Raw genomic sequence first — 21,230 nt, 5'->3', positions numbered from 1 at the left:
GGTCCGAGGCTGGGCCGGTTAGCCATCTATCGTCCGGCTCAGCCCAAATAAATCCTTTTTCCTACACGTCATCCGCTTTCCCCAAATCATATAAATTCCGAGGTTGTTCGTTGCCAAACAGACATAACAGTAAGAGCGTCTGGCGAGGAGCCGTTCACTTCCGCTGTGGAAGTCGGTCGGTCGATCGATCGATCGCTCTGGTAATCTGATGCTCCCTATCCATGGAGTCTGTGATGGAGGAGGATCTCATACTCGACGATGACCTGCTCTCCCCCATGACCACCGAGGACATCATCCGGGCCTCTCGCCTCCTTGACAATGAGATCCGCGTCCTCAAGGTCTCACTCAAGCCCTAACCCCGCCAACAACCATTTGCTCGATCTCCCTCCCCGAATTTAGGGTTTCCCTTTTCCCTTTTAATTTCCTCCGTTTTTGTTTTGATCCTGTTTGATCTTGAAATCCTTTCTCGTCGGGCTGCAGGATGAGTTGCAGAGGTCGAATCTCGAGTTGGAGTCCTTGAAGGACAAGATAAAGGTGAATCAGGAGAAGATTAAGATCAACAAACAGCTGCCTTATCTCGTGGGAAACATCGTAGAGGTCGCCACCAATATGCATTAGCGTCTTAAAACCTTGATGTTTAGCTAGATTGCACAGTGTGCGCGTGAAGCCAATGTGTAATGTGTCTTCTCTAGGAAACCCTATCTCAGCTCATAAGAAGGCACCAATAACAAAGATGAAAAAAGTTGGCGAATTACTGAACTGATGATTGTGACTAACCGTCGAAAATACTTTAGAATTGCTATTAATTTATTGGAAAATAACTTTTCAATGTTCAACTAGGACACCTGACATCTTGGCTAACTGGTCTTGTTCTTTTTTTTTTTTTTTCTTGCATTTCTATGTATACGCAAGCAACATATGTAACTCTAATCTAATTGAAAGGACAAAAATTGGGTAATTAGAAAGAATTTGTTGTTTCTTCTCTTTTCTTTTTGTATGTCCATATTTTTCAACCAAGAGGGTCTGTGATTCCAAGTAGGCATAGTTTTTTTGTTTTCTAGCTTATATTTTTTTACTTTCATTTTTCTTTTGGACTGAATGCATATTCACCTGGTAGATAATGCTGATCATATTGCTTGTTTTATTTCGTTGCCTAGATCTTGGAGATGAACCCAGAAGAAGAGGCTGAGGAGGATGGGGCCGATATTGATCTCAATTCTCAAAGGAAGGAAAAATGTGTTGTCTTAAAAACCTCAACACGGGAAGTAAGCTAGGAGCCCTAACTCATATTTACGTTGCTCTTTGTATTTACAACTTAATCTTATCCGCTTCTATTTTGTGATCTCAAGCATTGATGGATTTCTCTGTTGATGTTTTTGCTTATGTTTTGGTTGGACATGTTGAAAGCTAAGTTGTCATTCACTCTGACCTTGCTCGATTGCTCATGTTGTTGCAGCTCGCTTTTAGTCTTTTAAAATCCCAATGGTTGTCAGAGGCTTAATCTTGTCTCTTCTTTTATTTCAGACAATCTTTCTTCCTGTTGTTCGGTTAGTGGACCCTGATAAGCTAAAACTCGGTGACCTTGTGGGGGTCAACAAGGACAACTACATAATCTTGGACACACTTCCATCTGAATATGACTCGCAGTTGAAGGCAATGGAAGTTGATGAGAAGCCGACGGAAGATTACAATGATATAGGAGGCCTTGAAAAACAGGTATATTAATATTTTTCTATGTCTATAGAAATACTTTTGGCACCAAAGGCTGATTCTGTCATGAGTTCATTTCCAAGTCTGGGCCATCTTTCGACCTCAGTTTTCTGGATCCCTCTTTGAGGTTGTTTTCTGGGTTAAGCGATCAAGAACCTCCCCAAGTTGTCAATATTGACTTATTAATTCTATTTGTAATTTTTAGATCCAAGAACTTGTTGAGGCAATTGTTTTGCCGTTGATGCACAAAGACCGTTTCCAGAAGTTAGGTATTCGTCCTCCTAAAGGAGTGCTTCTTTATGGACCTCCTGGAACTGGTAAGACTTTGATGGCACGTGCATGTGCTGCACAAACAAAAGCAACTTTCTTGAAGCTGGCAGGTCCTCAGTTAGTTCAGGTACTTTATAACTTGATAATATTTTTCCCTCATTCATTTACTTTTTTTGGTTTCATTTTTATGGATGTTTCTGGGCACTTTTGGACAGTCCACAGTTGAAACAGTTCACTCATGGTGCTATCACCACTACATCTGGACTTTCTTATAACTCACAATAGAGCTTATTGTGATGCATTCACAATCGTTGCATACACTGTCACACGCATGATTACAAGCACGTGTTGTGATGCATTCAAATCTTTGCATCTTACTTCTCTGAAGGCTTGTGTTGGATTCATTTAGACACTTTGATGTGTAGCACTTGTATCATATGTCCAGGCAACAATGAGGTATAAAATGTCTCAGGCTCTCAGTTGTCTTATGGTAGTTTCTTTTACGAATTCTACTCGTGTAACAAGGATAAATTTTTAAAGGTACAGAGTTAGATCTAATATACATTGAAGAAACTCAGATAAGAGTGTTGGTGGCTGCACCACCCCGGGGTACTACTGGGGAAATCTGGCAGACCCCTCTTATTAAAAACTAGCTCACTGCATGCATGTAAATTTATGCCCAAGAATAGACATTTGTGCCCTATGCTTCTTCTATAAAGAAGTATCAGCTTGTTTGTAGCTAATTAGTGATTGTTTAAACAATTTTTGCAGACGTATATTGGCGAAGGAGCAAAACTTGTTCGTGCTGCCTTTCAGCTAGCAAAGGAGAAATCTCCCTGTGTAATTTTTATAGATGAGATAGATGCAATAGGGACCAAACGATTTGATAGGTCTGGCATTTTTCTTTTTCTTTACACTATTGACCATACATGTTTTTGTTCCTAATGGTTGATAAGAGATTTGTTCATGCTACCATGTTGCAAGCATGTTATTATTATTTTTTGCCATTGGTGGGGATAATATAGCACGAGGTTGACCCTTGACATTTTCCACAGCTACTAAGCATAAGGAAGCAATTAAGCAATTCATTTGGAACTATTAGTTAATAATTTAGTAATCATGATTGACAGTGATTGGGATGACTACTTGTCATGGGATTGTTGTTTTTGATATTTGCTTACATGTCTTTCTCTTTTAGAAAAATAATTGCTCACGTCAAACTCTTAGTTGTGTGTGCATGCAGGGGCTTTCTTTGAACCTTTTTTATTTCGCTGCTTAGGTTCCAAGAATCTGTACTTTATTAATGTGTTGTACTTTCACAATAACAATCTGAACCAGTGATATTAAGAACTTATGCAATTATTGGTGTCATGCCATAATATCTTAATACATCAGGATTCTAGAATGAAATCTTTTTTTGCTCTACTATTGCAGTGAAGTAAGTGGAGACAGGGAAGTGCAACGGACAATGTTGGAATTAGTTAATCAACTTGATGGTTTTAGCAGTGATGAATGTATAAAGGTCAGTGTTCTTAAATCGAAGTAATAATGTTTCCTTTTTGGTACAAATTGCGTGTAAGTTTTGGCTTGATGATGACTGTCAAATGTAATCTTCCCTACAGCTCAATAAGCTTGTTTGTTACTAGATTTTTTTTTTTTTTTTTTCTCTTGGTATGCTTTTAAAGTTTTTGAAATGCATCGTCTGGTTTGGTTGCCAGCAGGTTGTAATCGAGCCTTGTGATGCATGCCTAGATTACACTTGCCTGCTCCATAATGTATTCATGTGTCATAATAGGGAATTGCATACATGAAAACATTTATAATTTTAATATTTGGTTTCTTGTGACTTACCTATTGCTTGAACTAAGATGATAATGGTACATATATATATATATATATATATATATACATATATATATATATATATATGTATGTATATATATATATATACATACATATATATATATATATATATATGTATATATATATATATATATATATATATATGTATATATATATATATATATGTATATATATATATATAGTACAAAATCTGTCAATTATAAATTGCTAATTTAATAAAGATAGTAATGGATTTTGATAACATATACAGTAATATAGTCTGTGGCCAGAGGTAGCATCCAATTATCTCTTTTTTTTTTATTTGTTCTTTCTGTTCTCTCTCTTTATACCTGATTTTCGCCGATTGACAGGTCATAGCGGCAACAAATCGTGCTGATATTCTTGATCCTGCTCTTATGCGTTCTGGACGTCTAGATCGCAAAATAGAGTTCCCTCATCCCACTGAAGATGCAAGAGCTCGGATATTGCAGGTGCTGAACTGCTCCTTTTTGTGAGCAAACGCTTGGATTGATATCCATGTTAATTTAAGCAAACGGTTTTCTATCATCTAATCTAGAAATAATTGAAATGCATGTTCTCATGTTGACAATTGATCTGTAACTTGTTTTATCTTTGCAATTTAGATTCACTCGAGGAAAATGAATGTGCACCCCGATGTGAACTTTGAAGAGCTGGCCAGGTTAACTGATGGTTATAATGGGGCACAGCTTAAAGCAGTTTGTGTAGAAGCTGGAATGCTCGCTCTGCTTCAAGATGCAACCGAGGTTATGTTTACTACCTTCCCTGTGTTTTCTCCTAGTTTACATTCATGCCAACTCACATTCAATTATCTTGTTCACATGCCTGCTCTCTCAAGTAGTACAATCATGTGTTCTGGCCTCAGCCTTTCGTTTCATGTTCATCAACATCCATTGAATTTGAGTTGCTGCTGTTTACGACTCTTTTTATGTTTGGGTATCACATCCTTTGAATTTGAGTATGCCCTTCGCTCTATGCTGTCGATGTGAGTCGGTTAATGTTTGCCAACATTAAGTTGCCCTCCTCGTGCCGCAATTCACCGACATCAGTTTGTCCGAAAAAGGCTTATAGGTTTGGATGTTTAATGGCTCACAATATCACGGTTAACGTGACAAAGCAATAGGGAACTAACATCATATTTTGTTTCAGGTGACACATGAAGATTTCAATGAAGGGATAATCCAAGTTCAAGCCAAGAAGAAAGCCGGCTTGAATTATTATGCTTAGTGCCAAGCAGCGTGGATGCCCTGCCCTTAAATCTCATCTTCCAACCTCAACGTTCTTTCTGTCATTTGCCAAGGTTGTGGCTCATGATCCTTAATTAGAGCCACATTATTACTTGAAGGTAAGTAGTGTTCACCAGTTTCTACACACGTCAGGTTGGACTTTCCACGCAAAAATTGGGAAGCCCTACAAACAAATATTTCAACATCGAGAACCCAGTAAATGCATCTTCATATAATCCACAAATTAAAGATGAAATTGTTTTCTTATATTTATTATTCTTGTCTTTACCTACAACATTAAAACTAATTAAAATAATGTTACACTAATTAACACATGTAATAAACAGTCTTATTTAGACATGAAATTCTAAGATTTCAATGAAATAAACACATGTATGTAACCAATTAATTAATAAGTTGATTGCAATATTCAACATGTTATCAAATAATTAAGTCAACTGATTTGAATTACAAAAGCAAGTGTTTCATAAATAAATCAGCACGCCAAATTAATTAAATCTACTTAACATAATGATAAATTTTCATAAGATCAGCACGCCAAATAAAATTTTTAATTTTTTAGAAAAAGTAAAGAACTCAAATGTTTTTAATTTTTAATTTTTATATTTAAATTAATTTTTATGTTATTTTCTCACACAAAAAAGAAATTTTGAAATGTTTATTTCCTAAAATTCACATCACTACCTATGAAGAATAAATCAATTAATAATTTTCTGATAATTTAACTATTTAAGTAATCGATTAAGTTCCCAATTTGTCCACAGAAAACCAATTTTAATTATTTAATCATATCAGTGTCACATTCTATTTGAAGAATGCAAAGTATGGTCATCGCTCGAATCTATCAGTCTCCATGATTCCGAAGACTTCCTACCCTCCCATCCCAGCAGCCAGTTTGTCTTCCGGAAAAGCGATGATGAAGGCACCTGTTCTTTGCCTAATCTGACCCTATACAAGGAATGGCTTGGGCCTATGCTCATCAAATCCCTCTAAGGCTTCCCTACACACAATCATCCACTTCCCCCATAACCTTCAGCTAAACATCTCCAGAGTCACAGCTTCAACTCTACTCCACCTCCCCTCAAACACCCTTCCTCGGTAAGCCACACGCACAACCCATTGGACGTTCTCCGGTGTTGGTTGGTGCCCAAAAGGAAGCAGCTGCATCAGCACGCACCTCCCTACCCCTCCTAAAAGCAGCAGTGTACTACACACCTCCATCTCTACGTTGCTTTTACCTTTACCTCTCTCTCTCTCTCTCTATCTCTCTAGTGATGCTAATCTACCGTCGGGCTAATACTAACCGTCGCCAAAGCATCGTATTTATTATTCCTTATGCTCACATAGACAAAACCCCTGTGGATTTAATTCCGCTCCGGCGTCAGCTCACACTCCCTCGTCAGTGTCAAAAGAACAACAAAGCGCCATCTTTTTGGGACCGAATCGAGGCCGAGGCCATGGATCGCTCGCCGCCGCCGTCGCAGCTGTGACACTCCTCCGCCGCCGTACGATGTTCGCCAGAGCGCCATCCCGGGAGCGGCGGTCGAGGCCGGTCCCTGTGTACCTTAACGTCTATGATCTCACCCCCATCAATGGATACGCCTACTGGCTCGGCCTCGGCGTCTACCACTCCGGCGTCCAAGGTGAGATCCGGACCTGCTCTTCCATTCTGTTCGGGGGATGCGATGATTCGGGGCGAGGTCGTGAGTAGGGTATGGGGTTTTGGGTTGTGTTGTGGCAGTGCACGGGGTGGAGTACGCGTATGGGGCGCACGAGCACCCGACGACGGGGATCTTCGAGGGCGAGCCGCGACAGTGCCCGGGGTTCGCGTTCCGGAAGTCGATCCACATCGGGCTCACCGATCTGGGGCCGCGGGAGGTGCGAGCGCTCGTGGAGGAGATGTCCGCCGAGTACACCGGTGACACCTACAACCTCATCTCCAAGAACTGCAACCACTTCTGCGACGACGCCTGCCTCCGCCTCACCGGCAAGCACATCCCCAAATGGGTCAACCGCCTCGCCAAGATCGGTACTTTACACCCTCTTTCCGCATCATTTCTTTGCCAAAGATTCGATCTTGAAGGCGTTCCGGTGGTCGCCAGGGCTCCTGTGCAAATGCGTACTGCCGGTGCGAGTGACGGCCGTGAGGCAGCGGGGGGCTGAGGGGAAGGGCGGCAGAGAAGGCGAGAGGAGAATGCTGAGGAGCAGCTCCACCAGATTCCCCCCGGCCGCCACCGCGACACCTCCCAGCGGTCCTCCTAGCAGCATTTCTCAACCGGTGGTCACCATTTCCTCTCGATCTGAGGGGAGCAGGAGGCTCCGGCGCTCTTCGTCCTTGTCTTCCGTCGGAGGGTTCCCCTCCACCTTCGCCGTCTAATCGCCGGCTCCGCCGCCGACGGTGAATTGAGGAAACGCCTTCAGAGAACAGCACGAAACAATCACAAAACTTTCCCTTTTGCTTTTGATATTTGCTTGGGGACGGGAATATTATTTTCGGATCATCCTTTGTCTTTCGCCCTTTTGCTTTCTTCTCGGAACTGCCACCATCAGATGCTGCATCTGCCTCTTCCTAATTAGGCTTCTCTCGCTTCGCTTCACCTCCGAAGCCTCTGTAATCGCCTTCTCTTTTCGGGGTGCGTCTGCTGTTGCCTGTCCCATCTTTTGCCTCGACGTCAGCGGATCTAGTCGTAGATTTTACGAGGACGTCAGCCACGGTTCGGATTTTGCTCGTTCGAACGCTGAACCCTGCCTGAACCAGCACAGCAAAGTCGTAGCAGCGGCGCCGCCAAGGTTGATGATGGTGATCGGACGGTCGCGAAGAGATTAACACGGCCTTCTCAGTAATCTGCGACGAGGGTTTCGTGTGTGCGCGGAAGATCTGAAGTCATCTTTTGAACTGCGTGTAGTGATAATATCTTAACCCATGAAGAACTACGGGGAGGACGGGGAGCAGTGTGCAGTCATGGTGGTATATACGAGCACCTTCAATGCATTAGGCTTCCCTTCTCTTCGTAGGATGTGTCTGTTCCCCCTCCTTGTTCCTGCATCTGACTCATGGTTTCTTTCTTTGGAGCGATGCTGTTCTTGTTGAGGAGTTGGATGATTCAGGTGCAGGAACTCCAAAGGAGTTGATGCTGTCATCCTTGTTGCTTGCAGATGCGCAGGAAGAAGATGACGCCATTTCTTTGCTCTAAAGAAAACAAAAGGAAAAGAGTAATTGGGAGCGCAGCACAATTGGCGCCATCGTTCGTAAGAGCCAGAAATCGAAGGACAGGAAATCTAGTCCAAAATGGTGGCCATCTCTAACCACTTGGGATGATTCAAACTGTGACGGTATGTCGAGAGAGATGCATATATCCTAAACAAGTAGACAAGTTGTCCACTATCTACTCGTTACGTACGAAGCAGTCCGGCCTTATCAATGAAGTCAGAGAGACCAAAGCCTTATCAGATGCTACAGTGGTCAGCACGTAATGTGATTTCCCTCCTCTTCTTTGACCATTATTGTTTTGACCCTATTGATGGGAACATCTCTGGCTTCTATGTTGTGACTCTATGTTGAGCTTTGTATATCTAAATCCGGATCTGTAGTCATTTGTTCCGAGTCGACCAGTATCTCCGACACCGTTTCCTCTCTCGGCTTTTTGACTGCAGAGTGCCCGCAGCTCGTGTCCACTGCTGCAGCAATGGAAAGAACCAGAGGACTTCGACCATTTGATATGTCGTCCTCACAGACAACTGTGCCCAACAGTAGCTTGACAGCACAGAGTGAGCCAATTGCGTGTGCAAAGAAGAAGACAGACAAAGGTGCCCCAATGTGCATGGCAGTAGAAAGAAAGAGAGAGAGAGAGAGAGAGAGAGAGAGAGAGAGAGAGAGAGAGAGAGAGAGAGAGAGCGTGTGTGTGTGTGTGTGTCCTCAAGCTGTGGGCTCTTTCTTCAGCCATCAGAATGGTCAAACTTCATACGCAGATGGGGCTGTCTGCCTCCGGGGGGTGGGTGGATGGGGTTAGAGTGCAGCGAAGCCGCGGGCACCGCCAATCCATCACACTATTCAGCTAAACATATTGACAAACACCCGGCGGTTCTTAGTTGTCGATACGGAGATCCAAGGAAGAGCATGGCGTTGCCAGGAACCTTCCCAGCGTTTGAAGTTTCAACTCGGTCCACATCGTATGTAGTATGCCATGAAGTTGAACGATATGTTGGCTACATGCACTCAACACTACATGCACTCAACATAACCCGGTCACTATGTTGCCTGCACACATACAACTTATATGACTTAGGTCTTGGAACTTTTCTCTCTCCTTGCATAGCCTATCATTCATATATATATATATATATATATATATATATATATATATATATATATATATATATATATATATATATATATATATATATATATATAAGGATTTATTTAGGCATACAATGTTCAAAAGAATTGATGAGACAGTTTGAGATTTCAGCCAACAAATTTAAAATGAAACCCAAACCGCAAATTGCACACGAAAAATAAGAAAAAAAAGGGAAGGAAATAAAATAATTATGGACCCAATGATTGATTGATGGATGGATGGATGGATGGATGGATCAGCTCTTGCAGGCGTACACCAGCAGCGAGAAACCGTGAGCCCGCTGCAGCTCCACCTCCTCGGCGCTCGCCCACTCCAGCACCGTCGAAGTGCTCGCCGACGACACCGATGAGGTGGAGGAGGACGAGGAGCTCGTCTTCCTCAAGCTGTTCTTCCTCCCCTTCCTCTTGTCGACGCCGCCGCTGCTGGTATCGTTCCAATTACCGTGCCTGTTCTTCCCATTGTACCCCCGCGCCGCAGGACTTTTGCACATGGCATTCCTGAGGTGCCCTTCCTCTTTGCCGATGCCCTTCCCGGAATGTCCCTCGGCTTGCTGCTTCCGCTCCTCCGCCCCCTCGAAGCGGAGGACGAACACGGCGTGCCCTAGTTCCGCCGCTCCGGCGGCGGGTGGGGGAGCCGTCGCGTCATCCTTGGACTGGAAGAACCAGTTGTGAAGGTCCCACGAAACCTGGATCCGACCAACGCCGCCACCGACCTCCACCGTCTCGCTCCCTCGGAACTTCCACCGGAGCCGCCGCACCTGCAGGACTCGCTCGCCGTCGATCCCCACCGACATCGCCACCTCCCTCCCCTTCTCCTTTGCCCCGAGCTCGATCGAGATCTCGCGGTCCCGGCCGCCGAGAGGGGCCCGCGTCAGGTAGGATCTCCGGCCGCCGTGGTCGTCCAACACCACGTGCTCCCGCCTCGAGATCAGAGCCGGGCTGGAGAGCAGGGGCGTCTGGGGCCGCTGGGCTTTGGACTTCTTGTAGGCCTCGTCGGCGAGATCCCCAGCGACTAGGAGCATCTCGCCATCGACGGAAACGGAAACGAAGAACCCTGCGGCGGGCTCTGGGCCGCCTCCCGGAGGGAAGCTCGCACGCGCGAGATCCCAAGCGAAGTCCACGCAGCGATGGCGCGGGTGGTCCTTGAGGTGGAACCGCCTCGTCCCCCGCCGCTTCCAGAGCAGCCACGGCCGGATGCGGAACCGCAGAAGCTCCTCCTCCTCTTCCTCGTCTTCATCGTCGCCGGACAGTCGGAGGACGGCGCGGAGGGAGAGGCCGAGGACGGTGCGGGACCAGCTGAGGGCGGCTAGGCCGAGGTGTGTCTCGTAGACCGACGTCGTCAGGCTGGGCCCTGCCGCCGTCGACGGCGGCGGCCCTCCCGCGGCGCCGCCACGGAAGCACGCCGGGACGGCTTCTGGCATCCTCTCCCTAGTCCTCAGGTTCTAAAATTTCCCAATCAATCCGGACGTGACACGAACCAAAAATCTAGGGTTCGATCCAGAGATCAATATCGATCGAGAGAGAGAGAGAGAGAGAGAGAGAAGAGGGTAGGGGTTTCGATTCCTAAAAGAAAAGGTGAGAAGAGCGAGAGGGGTCGCAATATAAAACTCGAGAGCGGCGGCGGTGCATTCCCACGGGGGGGTGACCGTAACACTCGATCGAATTCTAATACTTCATTAATGGAGGATTAGTATGTTAATTAGGCGAATAACATTGATGTTTAGGGGCGAAGTCGATGTGACAGTTGCAATAGTGGGTTCAGATTAGACTAATCGAGAGGCCAATTGGCGGTGTGTGCGTGTTTGATTTGGGTTTGGACATACGGTAATGGTCAAAATTGGGGGTGTTGGACTTCGGAATGGCGTTGACCTCTGTGTGTGGCCTTACACGACCACAGCTCGAATGCTTATCACGATTTCATGTTTGAATCCGAGACCGAGTCCAATGTCTGTAATGTGTTAAACATGCGAAACCAATGTCTGACGTAATGGTAAATTCTTATACATATTAAGCTAATTAATTATTATTATTATGTTTAATCGTTCCCCTTAGCATTACTTTAGTTGGTGACCGGTAATTCTCTCTCTCTCTCTCTTTCTCTCTCGCGCGCGCTCGCTCTCTCCACAGACAAAGATTGGGGCAGCAGTCCGCGTCCGAGAAGGGGAGGTCGAAATGGACAATGATTTCCAGCATGGCGCGGCACCAACATGGTCTTCTAAAAGCGTCGCACGATCTCATGAGGACGGGGATTAGATCGTTGCCGATGATCTGTTCGGTAGAATGCCAACGAGAGAGGGAGGAGGCGTTCTGGTACCCCGTCCTGCAGGCGCAGCACAATTCTACAGCTCACGGATCATGTACGTAGCTTCCTCACGGGTTTTAGCTATAGTCATGATTCAAGCGTCATTACATCATAACATGCGTTAATTAATAGGCCTCTGTCGGTGTCATCGCGTCGGATCTTCCAGTGGCGATCTTTGTCGGCGTCGTGGAAGGCGACACGGCACATCGTGAAGGTTTGGGTCTTTTTGGTTCCTCCATTAAGCTGACGACGCTTTGTTGGTAAGCATCCGGTGAGCTCTCTTGGGAGGAGAAGGGAGGGAGGCTCCAGAGGGCGAAGAAATCCCCCCCACCTAATCCAAGAGAGAAGGGGAAGCAGCACACCATGTGAGTGTGGGACGTCCGACGGGCCCATGTCTCCCCACAGCTTTGCAGCAACAGCCAACAGAGCTTGTTGTCTTCACGGATGCTGATGGCCATCACCTCATCCGCTAGCTAGCTAGCTAGCTCTGAACTGGCTGTTGCATGCATCCCCAGATTCCCAGGCAGCAGTGGCGGTAGGAGCAGTACTTCGTGGGAGCATTCATCCATTACCGTTCCTCTTTGTGTTTCCATGACTGCGTCCTCCCAGTTGAGGATAGAGGTCGAACACCTTTTTCACCATGACCGGCGTTGCATGGCTGGATTCCTCCATGCGATGGAGTGTGTCATTGGGTCCACACGTTCATCTCTTTTGCGAACGTCCTCTGATCTCCATCCATGACAGAGGGTGCGACAGTGACTACTCCACCATCCACACTGTCTTTAGTAGCTCGGTTTCGGTTCAGGTTGGGTCAGCTTTAGAATCAGAAGGTTTCTATTTCGATTTTGAAGCATGTAATCTTTTTAATTGATTCCATCATATGTTTTGATTGTATCTTCTCCTTCATTTGGATTTAGTTTCACATGTATGTGAGAGGAGATGCTACTTTTTCCTAATAGCCTAAGGTATTAGGAGATGCTACTTCTTCTTCATCTTCATCTTCTTCTTGTTGAACATACCAAACTCTGCGACCAATACAATAGATGATTGATGGTTCAGTCATTGATTTCTTTATTTGTAGGAAAAAGAATTGGCCAAATCCAAAAGGTTGGTACATCACAGAGGTGACCAATCCCTCTACTGCAGGGAATCTGAAACGAGCGACATGCAGGACTCTCCCAACTCGAGTATTCCTTTGGCGCATTCATGCACCTGTCAGAGATGTCGTCTAAAAGTCCCAACAACACAAAAACGCTTGTGGAGGAGAGTCATTAAGAAACAAAAGCTAAAGCTTAACTGGTTGTTCTTATTATCTTTGCTTTCTTTATTCGATTCCAAATCTTCTACAGTGTCCAAAGGCAACTTTTCGATTCAGATACAGCTCCACATCACGGAGTAATTAAACCCACTACGTTAAAGCTCAAATCTATTACATACTGCTCCTTTGGGCTTTAAGATGTTGTAATTGGACCTATTTTGACCGTCATGCAGGCCCATTTTGACCGTCATGTAGGCTTATCGGGCCTAATTGGACCGTCATGTAGGTTTATCGGAGCTATTTTTAATTAAAAATAATTTAATATAAGAAAAAAAAAATAAAATTCAATATATATATATATATATATATATATATATATATATATATATATATATATATATATATATATATATATATATATATATATATATATATATATATATATATATATATATATATATAGTTGCTTCTAAGGAGGGCTTGACATCACCCTGAAAGGTTTTCAGGGCTGATTCGGCCTGTTATACGGAGGAAACCATTCCCCCGGAAACCACTGTTTGCGCGGCTGGGCTGGACACACACATTCACGATATTATGCGTAGAGATGGAAACAACGGATCGATCGCTAACCACCAGACTCCGTCCTCCTCCTCCTCCGCCAACGTCTGATTGTAACGACCGTCCGCGAAGGGAGCCGCCGGTTTGAGCGGCGGGCCTCACGACTCGGCGCCTCTCTTCCTCCTCCTCCATCCTATAAGTGGACGCCTCCCCCGTCCTTCTTCTTCACTGCTCATGAAGGAGTAGAACCTGCCTGCGACCTAAAGAGCGAGAGCTCGAGCAAGGAGAGAAGAGGGGCAAAGTGACAGATGTTCATGTCTCTCCTGCCCTGTTCTCATCTCCAATAGATCCAGGAGCTCTAATTCTCCTTCATTAGCAGTGCAATTTTGGAAAATAAAGGGTAATAAAACAAAAAAACACAGAAGATGGCGACCGACTTGGAGCAGATCAAGAATGAGAGCGTCGACCTGGTTACATCCTTACCCACCCTTCTTCTTCTTCCTCTTCCTCTTAGTTACGTTGTATCTTGGAGTGACTCCTTCCTGGTGCTTTTCTTCTTTGATTTGCAGGAGAGCATCCCGGTGGAGGAGGTGTTTGCGCAGCTGAAATGTAGCCGGGAGGGTCTCACCTCTGCCGAAGGGGAGCAGCGGCTCCAGATCTTTGGCCTGAACAAGCTCGAGGAGAAACAGGTTTGTGTCAGTAATCGTTGGTTTGCTAGATTGCGATCTCAGTCATAATCATATGTGTGTGTTTTGGGGACTATAACAGGAATGCAAGGTCCTCAAGTTCCTGGGCTTCATGTGGAACCCGCTGTCTTGGGTTATGGAGATCGCCGCCATCATGGCCATCGCCTTGGCTAACGGAGGGGTAAAGCCGCTCAGCCATCTCCTCTTCGTCCGTGTATTAGAACATCTCTCCAGCTTGCGTCGCTGATGACGTATTGCATGACTGCGTTTCGCAGGGCGAGCCACCGGACTGGCAAGATTTCGTTGGTATCGTTGTCCTCCTCATCATCAACTCCACCATCAGCTTCATCGAGGAGAACAACGCTGGGAATGCCGCCGCCGCCCTCATGGCTGGCCTCGCCCCCAAGACTAAGGTCTCTCACTCTACGCACGTTCTTTCGAGTACTGTTCGTATAATGCTTGCTTACGTACGTACCCTTGGGCGGTTCGATGCAGGTGCTGAGGGATGGCAGGTGGTCGGAGCAGGAGGCAGCGATCCTGGTCCCCGGTGATATCATCAGCATCAAGCTAGGCGACATCGTCCCCGCCGACGCCCGACTCTTGGAAGGTGATCCGCTCAAGATCGACCAGTCCGCCCTCACCGGCGAGTCCCTCCCCGTGACGAAGCACCCCGGCGATGAGGTCTTCTCCGGCTCCACCTGCAAGCAAGGAGAGATCGAGGCCATCGTCATTGCCACCGGAGTGCACACCTTCTTCGGCAAGGCAGCCCACCTCGTCGACAGCACCAACAACGTCGGTCACTTCCAGAAGGTGTTGACGGCCATCGGAAACTTCTGCATCTGCTCGATCGCGGTCGGGATGCTCATCGAGGTCATCGTCATGTACCCGATCCAGCACCGGAGGTACAGGGACGGCATTGACAACCTCCTGGTGCTCCTCATCGGTGGCATTCCCATCGCCATGCCGACCGTTCTGTCGGTCACCATGGCCATCGGATCCCACCGGTTGTCGGAGCAGGGAGCGATCACCAAGAGGATGACCGCCATCGAGGAGATGGCCGGCATGGACGTGCTGTGCAGCGACAAGACCGGAACGCTCACCCTCAACAAGCTCACCGTCGACAAGACCTTGATCGAGGTGATGCACCATGTCTTTCGATGCTCGTGCTTCAAAGTTCAAAGAACCTTGTGTGACTTCTTCGACCCATAGTAATCGGTCCATGCGCACCGTCTCTTGCAGGTGTTTGTGAGTGGCCTGGACAAGGATTCAGTGGTCCTGTATGCTGCTATGGCTTCCAGGGTCGAGAACCAGGACGCCATCGATGCTTCCATTGTGGGGATGCTAGCTGACCCCAAGGAGGTGCTGAATTGTCGATTTGAATTGATCCAAACCATGTTGATGACAACTGCTGCTTCCCCCTCCCCAGTTCGTGCTCATCTTCATCATCTTTGCGCTTGCAGGCACGTGCAGGGATCCAGGAGGTCCATTTCCTGCCATTCAATCCGGTCGACAAGCGCACCGCAATCACGTACATCGACTCCAATGGCAAGTGGCACCGATCGAGCAAGGGTGCACCCGAGCAGGTAGGACGGTTCTACATATCTTTGATCCTTCATCGACGTCCGTCTTCCATCTTCTCGAGGAAATGCCTAATGCTTTTCTTTGCATCCTTCAGATCATTGATCTCTGCAACATGAAAGACGATGCCAAGAAGAAGGTGCATGCCATGATCGACAAGTTCGCCGAACGTGGCCTTCGCGCTCTGGGTGTGGCGAGGCAGGAGGTGCCTGAGGCAAACAAGGAGAGCGCCGGCGATCCATGGCAGTTCATAGGCCTCTTGCCCCTCTTTGATCCTCCGAGGCACGACAGCGCCGAGACCATCCGCCAAGCCCTCCACCTCGGCGTTAACGTCAAGATGATCACCGGCGACCAACTTGCCATTGGCAAGGAAACTGGGCGTCGGCTCGGCATGGGAACCAACATGTACCCGTCCTCCACGCTTCTTGGCGATAAGAACGACGACGTCACCGGCCTCCCCATTGACGAGCTCATCGAGAAGGCCGATGGCTTTGCTGGAGTCTTCCCAGGTAACGATGAGTGCACATCGAGCTCATGGGTTGCTCTGTCTCGATTCTCTGCGCTGCACTGATGACCATCTGTTGGTTTGCTGCAGAGCACAAGTACGAGATCGTGAAGAGGCTGCAGGACAGGAAGCACATCTGCGGCATGACAGGGGACGGTGTCAACGACGCACCAGCTCTGAAGAAGGCGGACATCGGCATCGCTGTGGCGGACGCGACGGACGCCGCCCGCAGCGCGTCGGACATCGTGTTGACGGAGCCGGGGCTGAGCGTGATCGTGAGCGCGGTGCTGACGAGCCGCGCCATCTTCCAGCGGATGAAGAACTACACCATCTACGCCGTCTCCATCACCATCCGTATCGTGCTCGGCTTCATGCTCATCGCCCTCATCTGGCGCTTCGACTTCTCCCCCTTCATGGTCCTCATCATCGCCATCCTCAACGACGGCACCATCATGACCATCTCCAAGGACAGGGTGAAGCCCTCCCCCTTGCCCGACTCATGGAAGCTCCGGGAGATCTTTGCCACCGGAGTCGTCCTCGGAGCGTACCTTGCCATAATGACCGTCGTCTTCTTCTGGCTCGCACATGCCACCGACTTCTTCCCTGTGAGTAGAAGCACCATCTCTCTCTCTCTCTCTCTCTCTCTCGCCGGCCTCGTTGCTGCAAGAGTGTGGCTGTTAACCGATGGCAATGCCCTTTCCGAAACAGGAGAAGTTTGGTGTGAGGCCGATCAAGGACAACCAAGAGGAGCTGACGGCAGCACTCTACCTCCAGGTCAGTATCATCAGCCAGGCACTCATCTTCGTCACCAGGTCGAGGAGCTGGTCCTTCGTCGAACGTCCCGGGTTTCTGCTGGTCGCCGCCTTCGTCGCCGCCCAGCTGGTACTCCTGCGTCCTCCATAAGCTCGACAACTCGTCTTTCTTTCTTCCTTGCTGAAACCTTGTAATGGCAGGTGGCGACGGTCATCGCCGTGTATGCGTCGTGGAGCTTCGCAAGAATCCAGGGCATCGGGTGGGGATGGGCTGGGATCATCTGGCTCTTCAGCTTGATCACCTACTTCCCTCTCGACATCCTCAAGTTCATCATCCGCTACGCTCTCAGCGGCAAGGCCTGGGACAACCTTCTCGAGAACAAGGTCAACACGCTTCTCCTTCCCTTCTTCACCTGCACACACGGAAACCGAACAGGATCTGATCACGGCGGTGCCCTTGTTTGACCATGATGCAGACCGCGTTCACCACGAAAAAGGATTACGGGAGGGGCGAGAGGGAGGCGCAGTGGGCTCTGGCTCAGCGCACCCTCCATGGCTTGCAGCCCGCGGACACCTCCGACCTCTTCAACGACAAGACAAGCTACAGGGAGTTGTCTGAGATCGCCGAGCAGGCGAAGAGGCGCGCCGAGGTTGCCCGGTAATCTACCAAACAAAAGCCTTCATTTGAGGATTCTGTGATCAACATGTACATGATGCTGATGAACTGAGTCGATTGTTTCTGCTGCAGGCTGAGGGAGCTCCACACGCTAAAAGGCCACGTCGAGTCTGTGGTGAAGCTAAAGGGGCTGGACATCGAGACGATACAGCAGCACTACACTGTCTAAACCATGGAAGATAACATACAGAAACAGCCGTGTAGTGAGCTTGGCGTTGGGGTTGAGTTTGAACGGGACCAAACAAGAGTGGGATGGGAATGTGTTACCATGATCTAAGTGAATGTGATGTCCTGCTTTCTTTGTGATATTTCGGGCTAAATGGTTTCTTTTGGCATTTGTCTTCTTTGGTCTCTTGGATGCTCAATTCCTGCAAACGAAATGATAATACTGACAGTCAGTCATCAAACATCATGCTTCTTCCTTCTTATTTGTTAGACATCATTCATTATACACAGAGAGAGAGAGAGAGGGAGGCAAACTTGTGCATCCACCATGAAGCAAAACAAATGTGCATCTTAAAACTTCCTCCTGACCACATTTCCAAAAACAAACCTTGATGGATGCATAATTTCATACACTATATGTCTGATTCTGTCACTCATCATCCTCACATCCAGCTTGCATTTGATGTACTTTGTTGTCTTTCTCAAATGTCTTAACTGAGGCTTTTTGGCTTACCCAAGAGGATGATCCATTGTCACAACCTATATATTATCCATGACCTAAACACGGCTATGTTTTCCTTCTCATCAACCCCTTGACTTCATAACTAAAATAGCAAAGCAATCATCAAAGAACAAAGAATGGAGTTAGCCATGGTAACTGATTATGTTTCATATTACCTATTATTGAGCCTTACTAGCAATACAAATATCTTAGTGTTCACCACAAATAAATCCTTGAGAAGCATCAATGTCACAAGTCATGAGGTTTTCAATTCTGCAAGCTGGCTATCACTCATGTAAGCCACATAAAGAAAATGAAACTTTGCTCTTCAATGAATTGAGAACACCCAGTAATACTCTATTTGATCACTGATTCTAACTTACTAAGAGTAAATGGCAATGCTAAGTGTAAACAATCTTAAAGTAAATTTAAAGATCCTGATCTTTTGCCCTCAAGTAGCTCTAGTAGTAGAGCTGATGACAGCTCTGTAGACAATATGTTTCAGATTTGGGGATTTATCTTGCACATCATTCTGCACAGAATCCCCTCTTTGGACTTGTCAAGTATGCTCCGTGGAAAAAAAATGCATCAAAACAAAAGGCAGTGTCATTTTAGCATTTCTATGCAAGTAGATTGCAGTATAACCTACAAAAAATTTGGCTAACTTACAAAAAATATATTTAGGATGATTTCCCAAAGAGCTACAATCAAACAAAATATTAGTGCACTTGTAAAATTCTACATGAAGCAACAAGAAAAAAAAAAAAAAAAGAACAACGGGAATATTTTTGTTGGTAAATATTTATCCATCATAATGTTGGTGACAGTAAGGCTCCTACTAACAACAAAATGCTACCCATTATCTTCAATAAATACACCTAAGCCTGATCCATGGGCAAATACAAACAAAGAGAAAACTTGCATACTTGGCATCAAGGCAATCCATTGTACAAATGAATGGAAGATCATCTTCTAATGAGAACATCAATGTTACATTACATAGGAGGAGTGAACAAGGAAAGTAAATCAGGAAAAAGTCCATGAGCAGAAAATGATCTTATTTAGGTTTTGGATATGTGTACAACTTCTATATAGCTGAAGCATTTCAAAGACGAAAACAATTTATTAATGTTTGATCCTGTAAACTATCTGGAGAAACTCCACTATCTTAAGATTACAAATAAGGATTCCATAGATTAGCCTGATGAGCAAAAAAAAGAATTGCATATGTCCATTCCTACTTAAGTCATTTCTTCTCCATTTATCAAATGGCTTCAAGTAGAACCAAGGGAACTATCATAGTGATGCTGAATTTATGTTGCTGGCAAAAAGAATCTAGGTCCAAAAAACTTGTCTAATCTTTTTGCAGGTTTAATTACTATTAAGTATACATCAATAACTTACTGACTGAACCAAAAACATTCAAAAGTCACTAGTAAGAACCATATAAGGTTAAATGATATCATTCATCTTTTTTCTTTTACCACAGTTGACAATTCTGTTGGCTAACTACAGTTAACATTATCTTTCAATTTGTAGGTTGAGGTTTGGAATCTGCAAATTCCACAACAAGAGTTAAAAGAAGCAAATAGGAAGCAACGCCCATCGTAACAATATTCCAACGTTAGTGGCAAACTAAGTAGGAGAAGGCCTCAAACAGCAGTGACGAGACAAAAATCCAATTTCTCAATCGCAAAGGCGATCCTTTTCTCACACAGCAGAGCGCCAACGAGACGGCGGGATGTCTGGGGCTTCAAATACCTCTCCTGCCCTCAGTTGATAGAGATTATGGCGAAAGATCGGCTGCTGGTACCTTGACATCCCAACAAAAGGTACAACAATTAGACCGAAGAAACCAATAAAAGGAATCGTCTGGCAGAGATAACCGCTCACAGTGTACGGGTGGCGGTGCCGACGGTCGCTGGCGATCGCGAAGCAAGTCTTCCCATCCATCGCCATATGATACAGAGGGGGGATTCTAGAGCAAGACAGAGGAGAAGAACGCGACCCCGAAACGAGGGTTTATATAGTCCATGGATATGGTCTGGTCGGTGACAGGAAGCCCAAACAATTCTAAATGGCACCCAAACCGTCCAATTTTTGTATTCTTACTCCCACCGACGGTGAGCATAACTCAAAGTCGGGAGCCTTGGGGTCAGCTTACCGCACGCAAAATAAAAAGGCTTCCTTAAGGTGGAAGATGTCACAACAACAATCATGTCATTAAATATAAATAGGTGTTCACGTTTCCTAAAATATATTTATATTTTAGATTTTTTATTAATATATTTATTTTAAAAACAGTATTTTTTAATTTAAAAATATTCAAATTATTCTTTTAATTTTTTTTGCTTATTAAAGTATCTTTAAATATTACAATGACTGGTCATCATTAAAAAATTAATATAAAATCTACTTGAAAACGCTATAGATAATCTAAATAGATTTCTAGCCTCAATCAGATTAACTAAAAGCTTAAAAATATAATATTATAATAGTTTATAAAGAAATAACAACCAAAGAGATATGACATCACTTATAGTATTTTATAAATATTATTAAAAAAATATTATAAATGAGCTAAATAAAAATATGATAATAGTTAAAAATTAGTAAGGAAACAAGCAAAAAAGTTTGACGTAAAAACATTTGAAGAGTATTTTAGGTATTTTTAAAATTAAGGGTAGTATTTTAAAAAAATAAAAGAGGATATACCTTTTGAATATTTTCTAAGAAAATAACCCGAATCTTACTAGAAGCTCCATTATCAAGTTTTTGCTTTC

The 21,230-nt window shown here is 45.4% G+C and overlaps 4 protein-coding genes and 1 long non-coding RNA gene across 6 annotated transcripts; 3 read left to right on the top strand and 2 right to left on the bottom strand.

Moving 5' to 3' along the window:
* The first annotated feature begins 118 nt into the window (after positions 1-118).
* LOC103976929 (26S proteasome regulatory subunit 6A homolog) lies at positions 119-5,354 on the top strand. 2 transcript variants are annotated; one of them, XM_018823178.2, is made up of 10 exons: positions 119-338; positions 481-534; positions 1,158-1,265; positions 1,525-1,716; positions 1,916-2,107; positions 2,752-2,870; positions 3,415-3,502; positions 4,194-4,313; positions 4,467-4,607; positions 5,011-5,354. In XM_018823178.2, exons 1-10 carry the CDS (start codon positions 222-224, stop codon positions 5,086-5,088), a joined length of 1,209 nt encoding a protein of 402 aa, XP_018678723.2. In that variant the 5' UTR covers positions 119-221; the 3' UTR covers positions 5,089-5,354. The 2 variants fall into 2 exon arrangements, with proteins under 2 accessions (XP_018678723.2, XP_009390568.2); XM_009392293.3 differs by having other exon boundaries at positions 481-597.
* A 748-nt stretch (positions 5,355-6,102) lies between these two features.
* On the top strand, positions 6,103-7,622 carry LOC135606922 (deSI-like protein At4g17486). The gene is made up of 3 exons (XM_065098289.1): positions 6,103-6,751; positions 6,850-7,137; positions 7,211-7,622. Exons 1-3 carry the CDS (start codon positions 6,619-6,621, stop codon positions 7,483-7,485), a joined length of 696 nt encoding a protein of 231 aa, XP_064954361.1. The 5' UTR covers positions 6,103-6,618; the 3' UTR covers positions 7,486-7,622.
* Positions 7,623-9,571: 1,949 nt separating this feature from the next.
* On the bottom strand, positions 9,572-11,082 carry LOC135606921 (uncharacterized). The gene has a single exon (XM_065098288.1). The coding sequence runs from the start codon at positions 10,884-10,886 to the stop codon at positions 9,702-9,704; it is 1,185 nt and encodes a 394-aa protein (XP_064954360.1). The 5' UTR covers positions 10,887-11,082; the 3' UTR covers positions 9,572-9,701.
* A 2,745-nt stretch (positions 11,083-13,827) lies between these two features.
* Positions 13,828-18,178, top strand: LOC103976932 (plasma membrane ATPase). The gene is made up of 13 exons (XM_009392297.3): positions 13,828-14,053; positions 14,153-14,272; positions 14,352-14,450; positions 14,545-14,682; positions 14,765-15,406; positions 15,509-15,628; positions 15,730-15,852; positions 15,945-16,356; positions 16,443-16,957; positions 17,061-17,234; positions 17,306-17,488; positions 17,581-17,762; positions 17,853-18,178. The coding sequence occupies exons 1-13, from the start codon at positions 14,009-14,011 to the stop codon at positions 17,947-17,949; spliced, it is 2,850 nt and encodes a 949-aa protein (XP_009390572.2). The 5' UTR covers positions 13,828-14,008; the 3' UTR covers positions 17,950-18,178.
* LOC135606919 (uncharacterized) lies at positions 15,709-20,793 on the bottom strand. The gene is made up of 5 exons (XR_010485015.1): positions 20,341-20,793; positions 18,048-20,260; positions 17,608-17,945; positions 16,524-17,517; positions 15,709-16,436 (listed from the first exon to the last, which is right to left on the bottom strand). It is a non-coding gene; the product is annotated as an uncharacterized LOC135606919 (long non-coding RNA).
* Between the last annotated feature and the right edge of the window lie 437 nt (positions 20,794-21,230).

This window comes from Musa acuminata, chromosome BXJ2-3 (assembly GCF_036884655.1).
Source record: "Musa acuminata AAA Group cultivar baxijiao chromosome BXJ2-3, Cavendish_Baxijiao_AAA, whole genome shotgun sequence".
NCBI classification, from domain to species: Eukaryota; Viridiplantae; Streptophyta; class Magnoliopsida; order Zingiberales; family Musaceae; genus Musa; species Musa acuminata.
The sequence above is the reverse complement of the archived record's forward strand: the minus strand, read 5'-3'. Positions and strand labels throughout refer to the sequence as shown.

Excerpts from the sequence above, each read along its gene's own strand:
- LOC103976929 (XM_009392293.3), top strand. The coding sequence starts at position 222 with ATGGAGTCTGTGATGGAGGAGGATCTCATACTCGACGATGACCTGCTC. Across the intron at positions 1,266-1,524 it reads TAAAAACCTCAACACGGGAA|ACAATCTTTCTTCCTGTTGT; the intron begins GTAAGCTAGGAG and ends CTTTTATTTCAG. Across the intron at positions 4,314-4,466 it reads CAAGAGCTCGGATATTGCAG|ATTCACTCGAGGAAAATGAA; the intron begins GTGCTGAACTGC and ends TTTGCAATTTAG.
- LOC135606922 (XM_065098289.1), top strand. The coding sequence starts at position 6,619 with ATGTTCGCCAGAGCGCCATCCCGGGAGCGGCGGTCGAGGCCGGTCCCT. Across the intron at positions 6,752-6,849 it reads CTACCACTCCGGCGTCCAAG|TGCACGGGGTGGAGTACGCG; the intron begins GTGAGATCCGGA and ends GTGTTGTGGCAG. Across the intron at positions 7,138-7,210 it reads CAACCGCCTCGCCAAGATCG|GGCTCCTGTGCAAATGCGTA; the intron begins GTACTTTACACC and ends GGTGGTCGCCAG.
- LOC135606921 (XM_065098288.1), bottom strand. The coding sequence starts at position 10,886 with ATGCCAGAAGCCGTCCCGGCGTGCTTCCGTGGCGGCGCCGCGGGAGGG.
- LOC103976932 (XM_009392297.3), top strand. The coding sequence starts at position 14,009 with ATGGCGACCGACTTGGAGCAGATCAAGAATGAGAGCGTCGACCTG. Across the intron at positions 14,054-14,152 it reads AGAATGAGAGCGTCGACCTG|GAGAGCATCCCGGTGGAGGA; the intron begins GTTACATCCTTA and ends TTTGATTTGCAG. Across the intron at positions 15,853-15,944 it reads GCAAGGGTGCACCCGAGCAG|ATCATTGATCTCTGCAACAT; the intron begins GTAGGACGGTTC and ends TGCATCCTTCAG.